Below are 18,572 nucleotides of genomic sequence, written 5' to 3' on the forward strand. Positions count from 1 at the left end.
TTTCGGCCCTCGGAATCTTATACTTCCCTTCTTCTTTCACCCATCTATACAATTTCTCCTCGCTAGAATAGGCAGCCGGGTGAGAGGAATCAAAATAGATCTGTTGTAAATACTTCGTCTTATTCATTGTTTTATATCAAAATTTCAATTGAATCCACTTGTCGGTTTTTCGTTTTGCGTGCGGACTTTCCCGCGCCGGACTGCAATTCAGTATGCTTTCTTTTTAACAGTCGTTCGTACTGCTCAATCGGAATTAACACCATTTTCCGAGTGTAGTTCATTTTTTTGTTGAAAAATAACGGGGCTTGCCAGACATAAAAGTTCCGTGAAGTAACGGTAATGCGATCTCAATGCGCGGAGTTTGGTTTTAAACGAGCGTTCTGGATTGCTAAAATTTAATAGCAACTTTCTTCTTTTACGAATTAGCTTGATCAAACTCTCGTTCAAAGTTAGGGAACCTAAAAGCAGGTTGTGAACTATTTCTGTTAAAGCCCGGATTTGGACTGGGCTCGCTGTATATAGTAAACCAAACTTTTGCTCTTTGGGCGTCTGTTCGTCTAACATTAATTTCAGGTAAATGAAAACTTTAGATATGTTTATACTCATTATACAGGTGTGGCCTCTTACAAGTCATTGTCCAGAATGAGACTAAAATAAGTATTACTTCGGAATATATACGATGTAGGTTTCATCCGGGAATATCCCGGTTCTAATCCGGTATTGTTCCTCGGCATGGGGGGTAAGATCTAAAACGAGATATCCATAGGGACTGGATAAACAGTCGTTATACGCCTCTATCAAAGCGTTGGATTTCCCGCCAAGTACCTGTCTGCCCAAACAGCGGATCTGGTTAACGTCCCGCGGATTTTTCAGTAAAATCATATAATGCGTATTTAAATTAATATTTCTAGAGTGTTTCCCTTGACAGTACATGTTTTGATTTAAGTAAACGATCGTCAGTCGACGATGATGAGCCCCTTGAGTAAATAACCTCTCCATCTCTCCATTTTTAACTACCTCGAGCATCAAGTCATCGATAATGATCATGTTATGATCTCCATTTTGACAGAGGGCGTTAATCACACCTCACAGCCTACTCAATATTCAGGGTCATGAACCCTGGGGAGCATTCATTATTGTCCCCAAGAGAGACAACTCTTGAAAACGTACATTAACTATAGTCCGTTTCTTAATCTTATTAAAATAAATAAATTGAGAAAAGTTTTCAAAGTATTTTAATTATAAATAATACATATAACCATGAGTAAAAGGCATGAAAAAGGCATGAAAGAAGTACATTTATTTATCAAATATAGTAGGCTGGTACATTTACCCGGTGAATATTAAATGTATATTGCTTGTAGGTACATGTATAAATCTACACAACTACATTAGACTTAGATTATCTTCACATCGTCTACGAAACGAATCTGGTAGATATGATAAAAAATGTCATATTAATGAAAGGAAATGTATATATTGTAAATCAAACGATGTCGAAGATGAATACCATTTTGTTTTGGTGTGTGATTTTTACACGGAGTTAAGGAAATTATATATTAAGAAATACTTCTATGTACGACCAAGTATGGCAAAATTTATTGATTTACTCAATTCTGATTCTATATTTATGTTAAAAAACTGGGTAAATATGTGTACGAATCTTTTAATAAGAGGGACAACTTTACCATCAGACGTGAATAAGCGTAAATCAAGTTTATATATAACTACTGCTTTGTTAATCTTTTTGATATTTTTTCATCCACTTTATACCTTTTATATATATTTATATAACCTGCCTTCCACCTGTACCCACAATTATTGTAAAGTACTGTTAAATTGTATGCTATGGCAATGTATGTAATGTATACGCCAATAAACTACTACTACTACTACTACGACGTTTACATACACCAACTTCTTACCAGTAAATATAGCTTTAGTAGCATATTGTACGTTTGTTGTAAAAAGAAAATTTTATATGTTTTGGAGCTGTCCATGCATTTTCGTTGAATTTATTAGGTCACACACATTCAACATAATTCAAATATAAATTGTGCGTATTTTCAATCACTGAATAATTATTTTTCATAATCAATTTTAATACTGGTAATGTTTAAAAATCAATTTTCATTTATACCCCCTTTAATTCATGACGGAAGATATCAAAGATAACGTTGTTAATTGCTAGTAAACAGAAATCCGCGGACCTGGCAAGATCACGCTCGGACGATCACGTCAATCAAACTGGGTGCTATTGTTTCAAACTTGATTGACAAGCGGCATCATTTTGAAGTTTGTACAGGTAAAAAAGGGGGCGTTTGTAAAATGTTCGGCCTTTAATACACTGTGTTATGTAAACTGAAAAAAAAAATACACAGGTTGTAAGGGATCTTTTTTAAAATGAATTTTCTTAAAATGAAAAATAAATTAATGAAATTGCACACATCATTCTAAAAAAAATCATTATACTAATAGACACGAAGTTCAACATAAATAAAGTGATACATTAGATGGATAGGATATAATGTAAAGCAATTTAAGATTTAGATGTCATTTTTCATATGAAAGGTATTTAAAACTCCATACCATTTAAACAATGAACAGGTTGCAGAAGGCCTATTTGTATCTAGTTGAATATAATGAAAATAAATTAATGACCTTGTATACATCATTTTAAGGAAAAAAAGTAATAAACATGCTGTTCAAGAAACTAAAGTGATATATTATAGGAATCAATAGGATATACTGTACAGCAATTTTAATTATATTTTGGATTTGTTTCCAAACATTGGAATAAAGGGAAAAAAACCTTTTATAACTTATTTAGATTAAAAAATATTCTTAACAAATATTAATATTTGTATTTCATGGCTAAAACTGAATATTTTTCTGTCAATTTCTTCTGTTCAAGAATAAGACCTATCCTTTTATCAGACACTTTTATATATATTATGTCTATTTCCTATTGTAACTAAGTATTTTTTGTTCTGTTTGTATACAAAAGAGTATATTCAAGGGACTTAGACACGATTTGAGCTTAAAATTCAAAATTTTATATTTCCATTTTCAATATTTAGAATGGTTGATATGGGTATTTTTAATGCTTTGTCAAAATTTGAAAGTCAAATACTGAGTTAAAAGAAAGATAAAAAATTAAATATTTTTTGTTTTGTAAACAAAGCGCAAGTCTTGTTATTATTTACATATGTGTTTTATTGGTGTAAGTTTAATTCAAATGTTGCTTTTTTCTATTAATAATATCATTTATGATCACATCAAATCAGTTTACCTTCTTTTCTATGAATCATTTTCTCAAAAAATTGGTAATTTCATACTTTATATTATTTGTTAACAAACATAAGACTCGAGCTTTGTTTACATAACAATAAATTCTGACCCCTGTATCTCTCTTATAACTTGACTTCTAACATTCAAATTATGGTCAATTATTCAAAATGTGCAAGTAAATCATTTTATGCATAAAGAACTTGAAAACAAAATTTTGATCGTGTCCAAGTCCCTTTAAAAAAACTTGTATAAAATAGTAAGGCTAAATTCCAATTTAAAAAAAATAGCTGTTTCCAAAAATGTTACATGTATATGAATATGTTATATAAAAACATATGTTAGATGGATGGGTAGGAAAAATACAAATTACCGGTAAGTGCACTCGATAAAAAGTTTGCTGGTATTCATTATGTGAACGCAACTCATCCAGTAACATTTAAAGTTATGCAACATAAATAAGAATGTTATGAATGATGTGTATAGAACAAATTCTTCTGTGGTTGGCTCCATAAATCTTGAAAAGATGGTGTGAGTTGGTAAAAAGGCAGAATAAGGTTCCATTCTAATCCTCATGCATTCCATTCAAGAAATATTCATTAATGTCATGGTCTGGAAACTAAAATAGAATAAACATAAAGTGTTAAGAGAATTACATGTAACTTTTGCAAACATTGTGCACTCATCAAATACTTACATGTACATATTCAATGAAGTTATTTATGGAATGTGCAATTACTAACAATGTAATCTTTTCTAATATTGTACATACATGTATTACATCATTTTGCCATTAATTTTAAACCCAGCTGACAGTTTCTTTTTGTTATATATACAGCGTCAAAAGATAGTTGCATCATGTGCATGTACTTTCAGTAATTTTAAAAGCCATAAAAACATTTCAGTACAACAAAACACTTTAAATTTGTCAAATGATTTTACAAATGAAATATGAACTAATATACCAGTAAGTCACAAGTGATATATACTTTTTAAAGCAGTACAATGTATCACTTATATGACAACATCAGGAAACCTGGCTCAATCAATTCTGCACACACATGATAAATGTAATGAATGTGTAACTTCAATGGTGTAACTTCAAAGATATTTAGATATCCAGTGGACAGAAAGATATTAAATATATTGAACAAAGATCAAAGTCATGAACACTTATGTAACACTTATGTAACATATGATTGTCTGTATGAGTTTCAACTATCAACATTATATGTACACCAAAATATGATTGCGTCAATAACAAAAACTAATCTGAAAAACATATTTCCAGCATAAGAAATTCATGGGATTTCTGCAAATCCCATTTTCTCAGAGAGTGTAAAACACGTCTCTTAAAGTTTATAATATTTTCAAACTCCTGGTATTCCTTTCAGAGGTTCCCATCCCCTAAAATACAGATAATCAAGCAGATTTGCAACAAGATGCCCATATAAACCTTTCCCTTTTACACAAGACATTGTAGCTATTTAGATGACCTTGCTTGGCTTTCAATCAACTTAAACCAAATATATCTACAGTACATATGGAAGACAAGTTGTAAGTTTATTACATGACAAAGAAGTACCTTCTGGGCTTCAGCAGACATGACTGCATGGGTCATTAGCAATATCAAATTGACAATATTTTCTATAATCCCGATCTTCAGATCATCTGGAAACCGCAGGTAAATCTGTAGATTAGAAGAAAAAAGATACACTAGCTATCATTACAAAGCTAAATGCTGTCATTATCAAAACAAAAGGGTGTGTCCTAGATTACACTTTTTTATGGGCACATGCAGTTTCTGAGACATGGTCAAAACATTACCATGATAACAGCTATAACAACTCGTTAAGTGGGAAATGACATGTAACTATAAAATTTGTTATGGCTTTTCATACTCTCTCTCTCTCTCTCTCTCCATGATCTCTCTCCACATCTTTGTCAGCAATATTTCTAGTGCAATGTGGCATTATTGAAATATATATATGGTTCATGGAAGCAAGGCAATCAATAACAATTACATGTACACTGTAATTACACACACACACACACACACACACACAAACCCTCTCTCTCTCTCTCTCTGTCTATCTCTCTCTCATACTCTCAATCGTATAATGTTATATTTACATAACAAATGCAGGCCCTTGAATCATAAACACTCTCATCGTTAATAGATAAATAAGACATAAAGTTAACAGTTTGAATGAGATACAGATATCAAAACCACATGTACAGTGTACATTGTACGTGTCGAGGAAATTCTGTATGGAAATGACTGAAAGCATGATTGACACAAACTCAATATTCTAGGAAAAACATACAATATTTTTTTAACGTATGCTACGTAACAATATGTGTAAAAACTGACTATAATACACCTGCATACACATTTCATACTATATAAAACATGTCTTTCAAGTCAAATTTCACAACGACCATTAATTATCGACATTTTTGTAACATGTGTACTAGACTTAATGCATTGTATGCTTTTAAAAGAGTTTTTGAGTAGTTTAACAATGTAAGTAAGTATGTTCTTACCGACGAATGACTACTCCTTAGCACGTTTTAGATTGTTGTCAAAATCGAGGATTGCTGTTCAGACTGTTTCATGCTGAACAAAATTTAACGAGATAAGGCTAATCACCCCAAACTTCGACTTCACATTAAGAAACAATTGTTCTGCAACTTTAAATAATTTAAAAGCTTGCCAATATAAGAAACAAAAACTTTTACTTACGTTTTCCATTTAAACTCCTCTCTCGATTTTCACGAGTGTTAGACTGGTCTCGTTAAAATCCCGAGATATACGAAGTTTTGACTTTCTCGGGTTTTTTCATTCTTTCGTGAATATAAAAATCAGAAAGGTTCCGATTATGCTAATAAGGCTGTGAGGTGTGTTAATATCCAACTCGGACGGTAACCCGTGCAAAAATGTTAGGTTCGGTAACTCTTTTTCCATTTCGTCAAATGCATTCTGATAAATACCATAGCAGTATAAAATATTACCAGGACTTGGTCCCTCAAACATTTCCCGAGTATATTTCATTAGTTTTCGTACCCACGTAGTTTTACCAGAGCCCGTACAGCCAGATATAGACATCGTTGTATGACTCTCAAAAGGAAACATGTTTAGTGACTTACAGTGAAACACCAAATGAAAAATCATACGTTTGAACACATGCTTTTATTTTGTAAGATAGACATATTCAATAAATTCAATTCAAACAGACACAAATCAAAAACAGTTAGTAGTCAACCACTCTCCGCATAGAGATCAAGGCTCAAACTCTCGTCTGAGCTATCTTCTTCGCTATTATTCTTAATAAAAAGTTGATATATATCCATTATTCTCTTTTACACCTATTTAGTTTCATTTTTCAAACCGAAATTAATAATAATGAAATAACTTACTCTGTCCGAAATTCTTCTAATTTCTTGTTGACTGCATGGTGCTGAGTATAATTATTCAGCTCTGCCCATTGAATCAGTTCATTTAGAGTTAAAGACTTCTGCACTTCACTTTCTACCATACTATCTTCGACATGGTATAATAGGTTATCGATATTCATGTTGAATAAAATCAAATCGAAAGAGGTGCTCCTGTTTCAACTTATATCCGAGACGTATTTACATCACACTAGCTTTGTATTTATTTACACAACAGATTTTAAGGTTTATATAATACGACTGTTATATAATTATTAGCAAAGTTTAAAAGGTTTCAGACTTTTAATTGTTATATAATTATTAGCAAAGTTTTAAAGGTCATAGGGCTACTCATCGGGTCTATTTTTAGCTTGCTCATCATCTCATCATTTTAGGGTAGAACGGTTTGCTATACTATATACTACTATTAGTTCTCTCCATCTGAGTCATAGTTACACATGTAAATTAAAACCGGTTGGATGAAAAATGATTTAAAGTATATGAAATGTTATTGTTTCGCTGTTGAACATTTTTAAAGGAGAAAATTTACCTATGTGCAGTTTTAGGTATTGCAATCTCTTAAGTAATTAATATTACGGTCTTCCTTCAGAATAACCTTTTGAAATAAAGGGAGTGTTGTAATTTTAATTTACTCATACTGATGCGGATGAGAAATTACAGGTACATGAAGTTGCCGGAAACTATTAATGCCATTCGCGGATATTATCTATTTATGAGCATTTAATGAAATGGACTTAGCTCTCTCTCTCTCTCTCTCCCTCTCTCTCTCTCTCTCTGATTTAATGTATAGGTCAAGCCTCCATGGGGCAGTGTTTAATAGGAGGAGCGGTAGGATTTATAACACTTAAAATGTGGAAATTTTTCTCCCAAATGAGCAAAAGTACACCTTTTCACACCTGAATGATAACACTTATGATAATACTAACTTTAATTTTCCGTCAGCTTTAAAAGGTTTGTATCTTCAATAAAAAGTATGAGGGCTAACACTTGACAGAGTAAATAGATTCATTTAACTTTATATGGATGTTAATTTAGAAAATCGAGAATACATATAGATGTGCTTGTCATTAGTGCATATTCAAATAAAATTCATATAAAATATCAAAATATTCTACATAGTGTATATACACGTGTGGTAGAATCAGGTATATGGCATTCCTACTAGCTCTGGCTAGTGGTTTAACCCTTTAGCTCGATCGGTAGAGTGCTGGACTGGCGTGCCAGAGGACCTGGGTTCAAACCCAAGCAGAGGTAAAAAGTGTCTCTGTTACACACGTTAACAATTTCCATGGTTTAATTATTAGCAATCCTAATTAGCATTAAAAGGCAATTATGGCAAAATACAAATCATATAACCATCGGTCAATTCAAATCCAATTTACTAATTTTATCGTGAATTTGGCTAAACTTGTTTTAAGAAAACAAAAAGGAAATCCAACGATAAACACCTCTATAGGTGAATTTCATAGGTAAACTCCCCTCCCCCTAGTGTAATTACCGCCAACCCGGATCTCCCTCAGTGATCGTCAGTTAAAATACAGGTTGCTTATTACAATTAACTTCCGGGAAAGAAACATGCTTCTCTATTTGGCGTTCATACGGTTATGAAGGTATGGAGAGCGTTACATAAAAAAAACTAAAAAAAAAAAACTAAAGGATATCAAATAATAACATATCCAATAGGAGTTCGATTTTCATATTTATTTAGCTTAATGTGTAGCATAAAACTTTTATTAATCTGCCTGCACGTTCATCAGAAAAGATATTAGATGATTATTCCTGCAAGTAATAACATTAAAACTATAACTGTGTTGTCAAGCTTACTGTTAGTAATAGAATTATTCAGGATTCAGTTGTTAGCATTAATAACAAATTATCACTTGATACATTTAAAGAAATTTATATTTTACTATAACGTTACATGTATATGATTCATCTCATCTGAAACACATATTTAGAATTAATGACCATAGATTTTAAATTCCCATCCGAATCATATCATACTAAATGCACAAAACACACATACTAAGTAGGTATTTTTTATTGATAATAAAGAATATTATCACATTAAGCATATGTGTTTCTCCATACTTATTGAAGAATCTAAATAGAATATATATTTAACAATATTTATTTAATTTAATTTTTTTAAAATTAAATCAAAATAGCGTAAAAAATTAAACAAACAAGTCTAAGAAATCTAGATAAGAATATAACCAAGCTAGGCTGGTTAGCGTCTGCTATGATTCAAAACACACCAGATCTTTCAGGGATCAAATCAAAAAGGACAAATCAAGAGAAACAAGGAAATGTGGAAATTTTAAGTAGATCTTCCCATGTGATGCGCAATTAACTAAAACAGGTTTAACTCTGGCATTTATGCCGTCACACTTTATAAAAACATTGTAGTTAAACTATATATGAAAAATTTTACTCTTTCATTTTCATTTCATTCTCTTCTTAATCTATTTAGTGTCACCTTACAATGACAATGAACTTTATTCTCAATAAACTGTGTTTACAGTGTAGATAAAATAAATACAAATTACATTGTGAAGGATTAGTACATTAACCAAGAGAGCTAACTCTCAGTAATTGTATTTATAAATTTACAGAAGCAGAAACTACAGAATACCAAGTATATTGTCACTACATACCCTTGCAGTTGAGACTGATTGTTTTCAATTAAACAATCAGGAATCAGAAGAAAAAAATTTTAATTGTAAGATGGATTTCAATTGATCTTGATGTTTCCCTTGTATGATTTTGTGCTAAATGATGAAATCTTATTTTTAGAAATAAAAGGCAAACATTGTTTAAACTTGTACATTTTTGTTCACCTCAGAAAATTAAAACCTATGAATACAGTTATAGTGGAAAGTTGGAATATTATAGTTTCAAATTACGATTTACTTACATATTTTGTCTATCCTCCTATTCCATGTGCGTATATGTTTGGAATTTATTATGAGATGTTTCGAGTGAATAAAGAATGGATGAATTTTAATTTCCTTTGAGAACAATTCAGTACAGTGAAAACAAGAAGTGAACACGTAGTAAGGCCCTAGATAGTTGGTTTTCCTCACCTGTTATTTTGGTACTGTTAAAATCACTTAAGGGTATATAGCAAGCAAAGGAGAATTAACTGATAAGGTTTGTAGAAATGTACTCAAACGGCATGAGTCATGACCTCATCTAACCATTTACACAGTCTTGTTACATAATTTGACAAAGAAAGAAAAATTCGCCTATTTTTCGAGTTTAATGGACCGGCGTACGGCAATAAACGAGGGGGAAACAGTTATTGAAAAATCTCAACAAAATTATTGACGTCTCACAAATACAATTTACCAAGCGTTCCTTCATTCTTTTTATTAGATATTTATTATGCTGTCGACCTCTTCTTCGAAAATATATATATATAACAAGTTAACTAAGATTCTCTGTAATTCTTTTTACAAGATTTTAAGATATGGTTTGCGGCTTGCGTTTCAATTTTTTTTTAATTAAACCAAAATGATTTACCATTAAGTTCAATACACTTAAGACTTTTTTTTATAAAATTCAAATGATTTTGACAGTGTAGCGAAGAATTTTGACCCGGGGTGAAATTGACCTGGAGTCATTTTTCAACGTTTAAAATTGAGACCAAATTAAAAGTGTTGAATAAAGACCCTAGTCGGTTGAAAATTGACCGCATCGTGGAATTTTGATTATGAAACCGGTTTCAACAGCAAAACAAGACACTTAAGTGGATTGATAATCAAATCTTTGATTCATTCAGCAAGACAATTACAGTAAAATTTAATACATATTTATTACACCTACCCAGTGAACTATGCAATTTGACAATTAGCTAATACTATTTAATTCTCTAAAGAAAAACGTTTTACAACAACCATTTTTAGTAATTCATTTTCTTAACATTTTAGTACATGTGTACAGTTTATCTTGTAAATGTTAGCGGTTTGAGACTGCATGTACATTTCCAATGTATACTAATTCCTGTACAATGCTATAAGTAAGTAAGTAAGTAAGTAAATGATTTATTATAGTGACATGTGTTTTATAAACAAATAAAGATACATGTACATATGATATCTATACTACTATATTAAAATAATAGACTCGAATTTTTTAGCTTTAATACCGATAAATCGGAAGAGTTCTGTCTTTTGTTTTATATATTTTAAACTTTATTGGTACTTGAAGATTACCAATTTGTTTTTATTTTTTCTCAATCAAGCTTCGCTAATTAATGATTAACGAAAATTCCTCAAAAATTTCCGGAAATCATCTGAATTTTTTGGATATTACAATCTTGCGAATGCCCAGTACATTCATGTGAAATTACGGGAGGCTCTTTATTTGATGTTTCCACAATACCACATTTGCATATTGCATGGATAACTCAGAAACGATAAACAAATGCGTGTAAATTTTCATTGGATTTTTTTTCTGTTCAAAGAAAAGACGGGAGACAACTCTAACACAATCGACTAAGTTCAAGTTACACACCTCCCGATTTAAAAAACATGTTGACACATTGATAAATTGGAGTAAATGTTTAACATGGTGTGACCAGTTTGGTTATTTGATTTTTCTAAGTCCCACATGAAAACTAATTTTGTAAGTCTGTCGTCACTCATAGTGACAAGATGGTTCCACAATCGTAGCATGTTAAGTTGATGGCAATAGAATGAAGGAAACCAGCCACTATCTCCTTGAATAGCTAAAATCGGAGTAAACCGGTGCACCCCTAGAAAGTATCGCAGCGCCCGTAGCCGTACGGATTCGGTGTTGTTATGTTTTGTGTGCCGCCTCACTCCACTGTAGTAGTCAAGAATTGGCACAACTCGGCTTAGAAACATCTTTTCGTATGTGTAAAATCCTATCGATATGTTTGAATGTATTTTCAAAATAAGGCCTCCTAATGCACGTCCTAATTTAGCGAGCTATAGTAAATGTGCATGCCACTATCAATACAAGTACATGTAGTCAATTTTGTTGTAAATATGTGCTATTATGGTAATTTTGTGTGTTGCTTTAAATATTAAAGGTGAATTGAATTGAAAAAAAATCTTTTATTTTATTTTTATCTTTGGATAAAAACTTCTGCATTATGGAATATATAGCACCCTAGCTGTTGTGCAGGTCGACAATAATGTAACCTTGCTTCACTTTAATATCTATATACGGCTTTTTTTCACTCAAACTTGATATCAATTTTGTCACCGAAGTGGTAAATCATAATTCTACGGTGGCTGCCATAGGACATATGCTTGAGATATATTTTTTTAATTCGTGACCACGAAATAAAAGTCGTGGCCACGACTTTTATTTCGTGGACACGATTTTTATTTCGTGGGAACGACTTTTATTTCGTGGGAACGACTTTTATTTCGTTTGGTAATAAGATGAAATATAAAAAAGATTCCACACTTTTATTTTAAAAAAGCTTTTCTGAAGAAACATAATTAAATATAAAGTGTTAGAAAACTTGTCAGAAAGTTACTAAAACAGAAGTTTGATGACGGAAGCTAAATAAAATTGGTCTCTATCACAGTATCGGAGTCCTTTTAAGACGTTAAGACCCAAAGGAATCTTGAATGTTGACTCAATTCTATTCACGGTGAAGATAGGTACAATTATACACCAACCCTCATCCCCGTACAGGACATTTCTTACAACACTCTCTTGAGACAGTCTAGGCCAGGACTCTTCAAAAAAGGACCTGGTGAGGAATAGAAAGGCAAACCTGGACTTTGTTAGAACTTTTCTTAAGGTCTCCATCATGGTCGTGTCAAATGAGACAACTGAAATATTTGTTTTATCTTTTGATTCTAGTATATTGGTTACGAGGTGTTCTTTGAATTCCAAAACATCTTGTGTGTCCTCTGTGGCATAGATGATCATAATGTCATGAATAATATCTTCTTGTTTTATGTCCATAGTAATCAACTTATCGCTTATTGATATACACACAGACCAATTACTAGTGTAAAGTGTGTAACGAGTGTATAGTGTGTACCTTTTTATATATCCCAAAATTAAAAATTTAGAAAATTTTCTCATCATAAACTTGTTGTACAAATATCAGCCTGATTTTATCGTTCTTTTCACACGTTTTAACCAGAATCTATGTGCGTAAGTATCTTTAAGGTTGGTTTACTTTAAATAAACAATGAGCGTTATATAGATCTTTAAATAGAACTATGTATCGGGATATTTATTGGTGGGTGCAGTTTCTGAACCTTAATTGCAACATCAAGCGATTAGCAATAACACATACATGACAAACACATGTTTGAAATATTTTTCAAACAAGTACATAATCCACATTACAGATAGGAAATTTTTGGAATTGATTTTGTTTTGGTTTGTTTGTTAAGGTTCTTTATTTATTCAATTTTTTTCATTTGCTTTATTATTTGGTAACGACCGAGATAGTTAAACAAAAACAATATTTCATTATCAATACGTTGTCAAATATAGACATCGAACGGGTAGATCTGGGTTGTATTCACATAACTAATTAGCAAAAAACAACGCGATATTATTGTTCTTTTAATAGGCTTTGACAGTAACCTCCATACATATTTATCTTTTACGTTAACTTACCCTAAATGAAGCAAAAAAAGTGAAAATGAGAAAAAAAACCAAAAAACAAATAAACGAAGTTGTCGTTGTTTTCTCTCATATGGTATGTAATGGGTAAAAAAAAATCTAGTGTTAAGAGTAGTTAATCACGCTTCCGCGTATTCAATACCCGCTCGGATAGTTTGAAAAGTAGTAAAGGCATACTTAACCACCAATGTAAATAGCTACTTTTATACAGTCTCAAAAAATTATAATAGTCCTTGGTTGCTATCAAATATAGCCACATTTGTTTTAACTGTTCAACATATTTTTCTCTTCTACGAATAGACAATCGTTTGTGAACAGCATAGTATTGTGAAATAAATCAGTTTAACTGATAAGGAATACAAAGTTGAATGTAAATATTTTATCTGCAATATTGTTGTAAGTTACAAAAAACGGAGCCGGAGTTGTTCATTGCACTTCACGATGCATTAAACTCGTTTCTTCTATAGAGATTTAAACGATACAACTAAATTTGAAGTACCATCATCCAAAATCTATCAAATTTCTAACTTTTTGTATAAGACAGTCAACTGTGCGATACCAACTACATCATGTCACGTGCAAAGATAGCCAAAATATGTCGTTACAGACACATAGCTTCATTTTTTAAAGGGAGGGGCAGAAATATTCGAAATTTTCAAAACAAAAAAAAACTATTTGCAAATCATCTCCAAAGTCCTAGTGGAGGAGGAGTGCCCAAAAAATTGCTATGTTGTTTATTGTGGCATGATTTATTATTTTTATTTTATTGTTAGAAAATGATAAATCTATAAATATTTCTTTTCTTTCGAGCACAATATCCAAATGTTTATCATATATATTCTTTCATGAATAAAGTCAATTGCTGATATGATATCATCAAAATCTTGTTAAAGAGACTAATATTCTAAATTGTAAGCAAAACACGAATTCGTCTTATTTCTGACACTTTAAATCAAATTTTCTCATAAAACGATAATATAGTGAGATTAAAAATGTTATGAAATTTTAATATGTTTTTGCTCAAATTAACAGTAAAGATATAACATACATGTATAGTCGGGTTTTGGTTGTTGTTTTTTTGGAGTGAACAACAAACACAACAGAAATCTACGTATATTATTTCTTGATTGTTATATCGAAATTTTGATTGACATCAAGCTCCACCATATAGGGATGTAATACTTTACTTTTTATTCGCATTTAAACTTACATGAAATCCTTTTTTAAGATTAAATTTTTCTTTCGAAATTAATGAACGCCATTTTCAGCTGTGGGGAAGCTTTTGTTATTTGATTTGCATTTCAATATTCCTAAAGGTTTTCAAAAAACTAGTCTAAAATGACAAAACGAATATAAACAATGTTTACTTTTGATAAAAAAAAGTTTTTTGTACTTGATAAAAATAAAAAGAAAAGGGAATAAAAAAAAGTTTTTTGGACTTGATAAAAATAAAAAGAAAAGGGAAACATTTTACCCAAAGAACATTAGTCATTTTATTCATAATAAATCATACGTATATAACTAATAAGCATTACAAAATACAATCACGGAAAGTGTCAAAATCAATATTCACCTGTACAAATTGAATGTAAAGTAAATTGAATACAATTATAAAATGGTATCATATTTATTTAATAAGTAATAAAATTCACCCTCCCCTGCACACAATTTAAAAACACATGCATTTATATACATGTAATACTGTATCAAAATCTTTCCATTCACTTTTTTGCGCCGTGATATGCAAATTATTTGCATTTTAAGCGTTAGTTGTAGTGGCACATTGTAACATTTTGAAAGAAGAATAAATTAATGAAGAACTATAACGTGTTTTGATGTAGCTTTTTTATCTGAAAGATAGACGGTTGTAAATATGAATCATCATTGGACTAGAAAATAACACTTTTATCGATAGATTTTATTAAATTTCATGCTTTATGACAGATATTTCTAAGCAATCGTGATCAACGTAACGTTTATATTATTTTATGTAAATGAATGGTTTTTTAACATATATTTAAAAACTCAACCTTGTAGTGGTTTTTTCTAAATAAATGCAGAAACTTTTCACATTAATAAATACAAAATTGAATTCATTTTTTCTACTGTTGATCATCACTTATAATTGGATCCTAAATAAACCCGTCATTCTCAGCAGGTTTGTATACAACGTATTCTACATCAACGATATGGAGTTTTCTTATTGATGTGTGAACCAATTTTTCTAAAATTGAATAAAAATCAGGATCATATTACACCTACATCATTTAATGAACCAATGACGTTTAACTTAGATATACAAAAATGGTCGTGTTTATTTATATTGCATGGTCTTATTTTGTAGCGGATTTCAAAAGCTCGTCAATCAGATTGTTTGGATATTAACATAAAGAAGGGGGGGGGGGGGAGTCAGAACGGTTCTTGGAATAGAAAACTTTAATGTTAGATGAACGAACTAAAATTATCTGACTCAATGCACTTCACAATTCCAGTAATGAAACCACTTCATTTGATCATTCGGAAACGTATATCTGTAGGCGATCTGTATACAAAACATAAATGCCTTTGAACACCACACCTTGTACAACTTGTGGAATTTCAAAACTTTTGATAATTATTATTGAATAGATAAAATTGTTATTTTTGAAGAAGAAAAAACATGTTTAAATCATTTTTTTTCTCAGACAGCTACTCAAAGTGTTTAACGAAGAGTTTTATAGTAAGACTTCCTGAACATTGTTATTCAATTTTCATTGGAAATTACCTCTGATGCTTCACTGATTTAATGAACACTGCTTTCTAGATGTGTTTTTTTAATTAATGCATCAAGTATGTCCCCTTGAGCACGAATGGTCGAAACATCATTATAAACTACTTCTGAATAGACATTCTACTTGTTCGATCTCCAAAGTAGACAGCCTATTGGTAATGATTACCACATATGTTGGCAAATATGAATCAGCTACAGTGTATCGTTTGTTTATACTTTTCTCTTATCAGATGCTTTAAAAAATCTAATAGACAGATAAGTTACTCTGGTTTGTTTAATTTAATTGGATAGGTTTTGCCTGCCATTGGCTTCTTCCTGAAATGCTTCCTCGAAATCACTTCCCATGAGGATCAATTTGTTTTCATTAGTTTATAGGGAATATTAGATAAAGACGGACATTTTTGCTATATACTTTGGAATCCCTAAATAGCAAATCAAATTCGCTCTTGACATCAAATCAAGTTTACTTTAGAAAATTTGATAAGAAGTTGAAAATCTGTTTTATGTAGGGTTTTTTTAATTGATAATGCTCCAATGAGATATATGCATTTCCCCTTCCTACGAGTAGAAAATCAAATTATATCGAATTCTTTTAATTATTCATTGCAAAATTCTTCGTAAGGTAGCTTATATATTTCTTGAAGATATTTCCCTTATGATCGACTCTCTAAATCAAAGCTTTAATTTATGTTTAGTTGTCTAATATATTTAAAAAATCTAAATTTACCTAAGGTTTAAGTGAACTAAAATAATATATACTTGATATACTTTTAAGAGTTACTGTTTAAAATCAATAAGAATTTTTTTACGACTTGTAAATAAATTAAAATTGAAAATCCTCTTTTGTTCGGAGGTGCAAAAATATTTAGTTTTTTCCTAGATCAAGCGATTTGCACGCGGATGTATCTGTTAATTGCTATTTATGAAGGAAAAAAATGTTATTAAAAATAACATTGTACTGATGTCAATCTAGTATCTATTATCAAGTTTAGCGATCTAATACAATTTTGAAGGAGAATAGCCGACTATAAAATCGTGCTTTACCCTTTCTCATTGGCTTAATAACAATTTGATAAAAAAAAATAATTAATATAAAATTAATGTATAGAAAATTTGAATTTCTAAGAGAGATAATAGAATTGTTTTAAGTTTTCTCATTTCATTTGTGGTAAATTGGTATCAAACCTCTACTCCTCGTGTGTAAAAAGATGAATATACATTGTTTGGTAAATTCATTTTTACTAATCGTAGTTTCTTTAATGTAAGGTAATATCGTGGTATATTGAGGGATGTATCATCTTCTCGTGAAAAATACATGATGCAAACCCATACCGAGTTACACTTATGATATTTGGCTTAAAATTGTTGAATCTTCCTCAATGCAAGTTATAACTAAACGTATATGATGCAGTGATATTTTTGTTACTCGTTCCTAGAATTTGCGTTTGTAGTCTGTACATGCAATTTACAATAACTGAGGACTGTCGTAACAGCACTGACACTTTAGGGATGGCATTTTACTAGTTCACAAGCTTTGCTATTAAACATGAACTATGAGTAGTCATCTAATTTTATTATTTGTAATGCGATGCTAATATTGCAATCAGATATCAAAAACATGATTTGAATACTGTCAAAAAGCAGAAAAAACGTCTTCCTTCTTTCATGAACTTTATTGCTTTTAAACACATTAAAGTAGTTCATAGGAGCGGTGTTTCTTTGTTGATAACAATGTTGTTCCTATATTTATTGTATCTTTCAACGTTATTATCATGCGACGTTTTCATTTAAAATGTATATAACATTCAGTTTTGCGTTATCAGATTTCCCTGTTCAAAAGCGCACAACATGCAAAATGTTTATCATATATATTCTTTCAAAGAGTAAAAATAGCGTATTGCTGTTAGATAATCAGCAGAACCTTGTCCATGAGAATGATTTGTATCCAAATTAAATAAGCCATGAGACTTTTTCTTTTGATTCTTTAAATAAAATAATTCTCATGACAATTAGGAAGAGTAAAAATTTATTTTTTTTGTCATTTTTTTTCTCTCAGTACATGTAGCAGCAATTGTTTAGAATTGATCAGATAGAATTGATCAATTCGTCATTTGCTGTTATAAACAACAATCTTAATTGTATAAGAAATCCACGTAATTTCATTTCATGATACATTAAGTTTAAAATTTTTCACCAAAAACGCCTAAAATCTTTCGATAAGAACAATTATTTTCTTGATTCGAAATTAACATACGACATGTTTTACTTGCTTTGTATCAATATGCACAAATATTGATATTTTTTCTGATTCTGTTTCGATTTTATATTTAAAGTATAGTTTCATGTTTTAAGTGCATGACACATATACAATTTGAAACAGGGGATTGGTTGTATCCCTACGTTATGTGAATACATTCAATGTTCCTAGAGA

At 30.8% G+C, this 18,572-nt stretch overlaps 1 protein-coding gene and 1 long non-coding RNA gene across 4 annotated transcripts in view; both read right to left on the reverse strand.

Annotated features, from left to right (window-relative positions):
* Window positions 1-9,751, reverse strand: part of LOC105336561 (uncharacterized) — a 32,565-nt gene extending 22,814 nt beyond the window's left edge. Inside the window, exon 1 of one of the 2 annotated variants that reach the window (XM_034446733.2) lies at window positions 9,662-9,751. Coding sequence is in view for 1 of the 2 variants with exons in the window: in XM_066075379.1 (XP_065931451.1) it covers window positions 6,709-6,866 (158 nt within the window). In the remaining variant the exon portion in view is untranslated. Of the gene's footprint in view, window positions 1-6,708; window positions 7,121-9,661 lie in introns of those variants that run through there. The other variant, XM_066075379.1, reaches the window with a different exon arrangement.
* On the reverse strand, window positions 1,218-6,494 carry LOC109620923 (uncharacterized). Of its 2 annotated transcripts, XR_010710840.1 has the most exons (4): window positions 6,035-6,494; window positions 5,836-5,908; window positions 4,874-4,978; window positions 1,218-3,907 (listed from the first exon to the last, which is right to left on the reverse strand). It is a non-coding gene; the product is annotated as an uncharacterized lncRNA (long non-coding RNA). The 2 variants fall into 2 exon arrangements; XR_010710839.1 differs by lacking the exon at window positions 5,836-5,908.
* Window positions 9,752-18,572: the final 8,821 nt, after the last annotated feature.

The sequence above is a fragment of the Magallana gigas genome, chromosome 2 (assembly GCF_963853765.1).
Source record: "Magallana gigas chromosome 2, xbMagGiga1.1, whole genome shotgun sequence".
Lineage (NCBI taxonomy): Eukaryota > Metazoa > Mollusca > Bivalvia > Ostreida > Ostreidae > Magallana > Magallana gigas.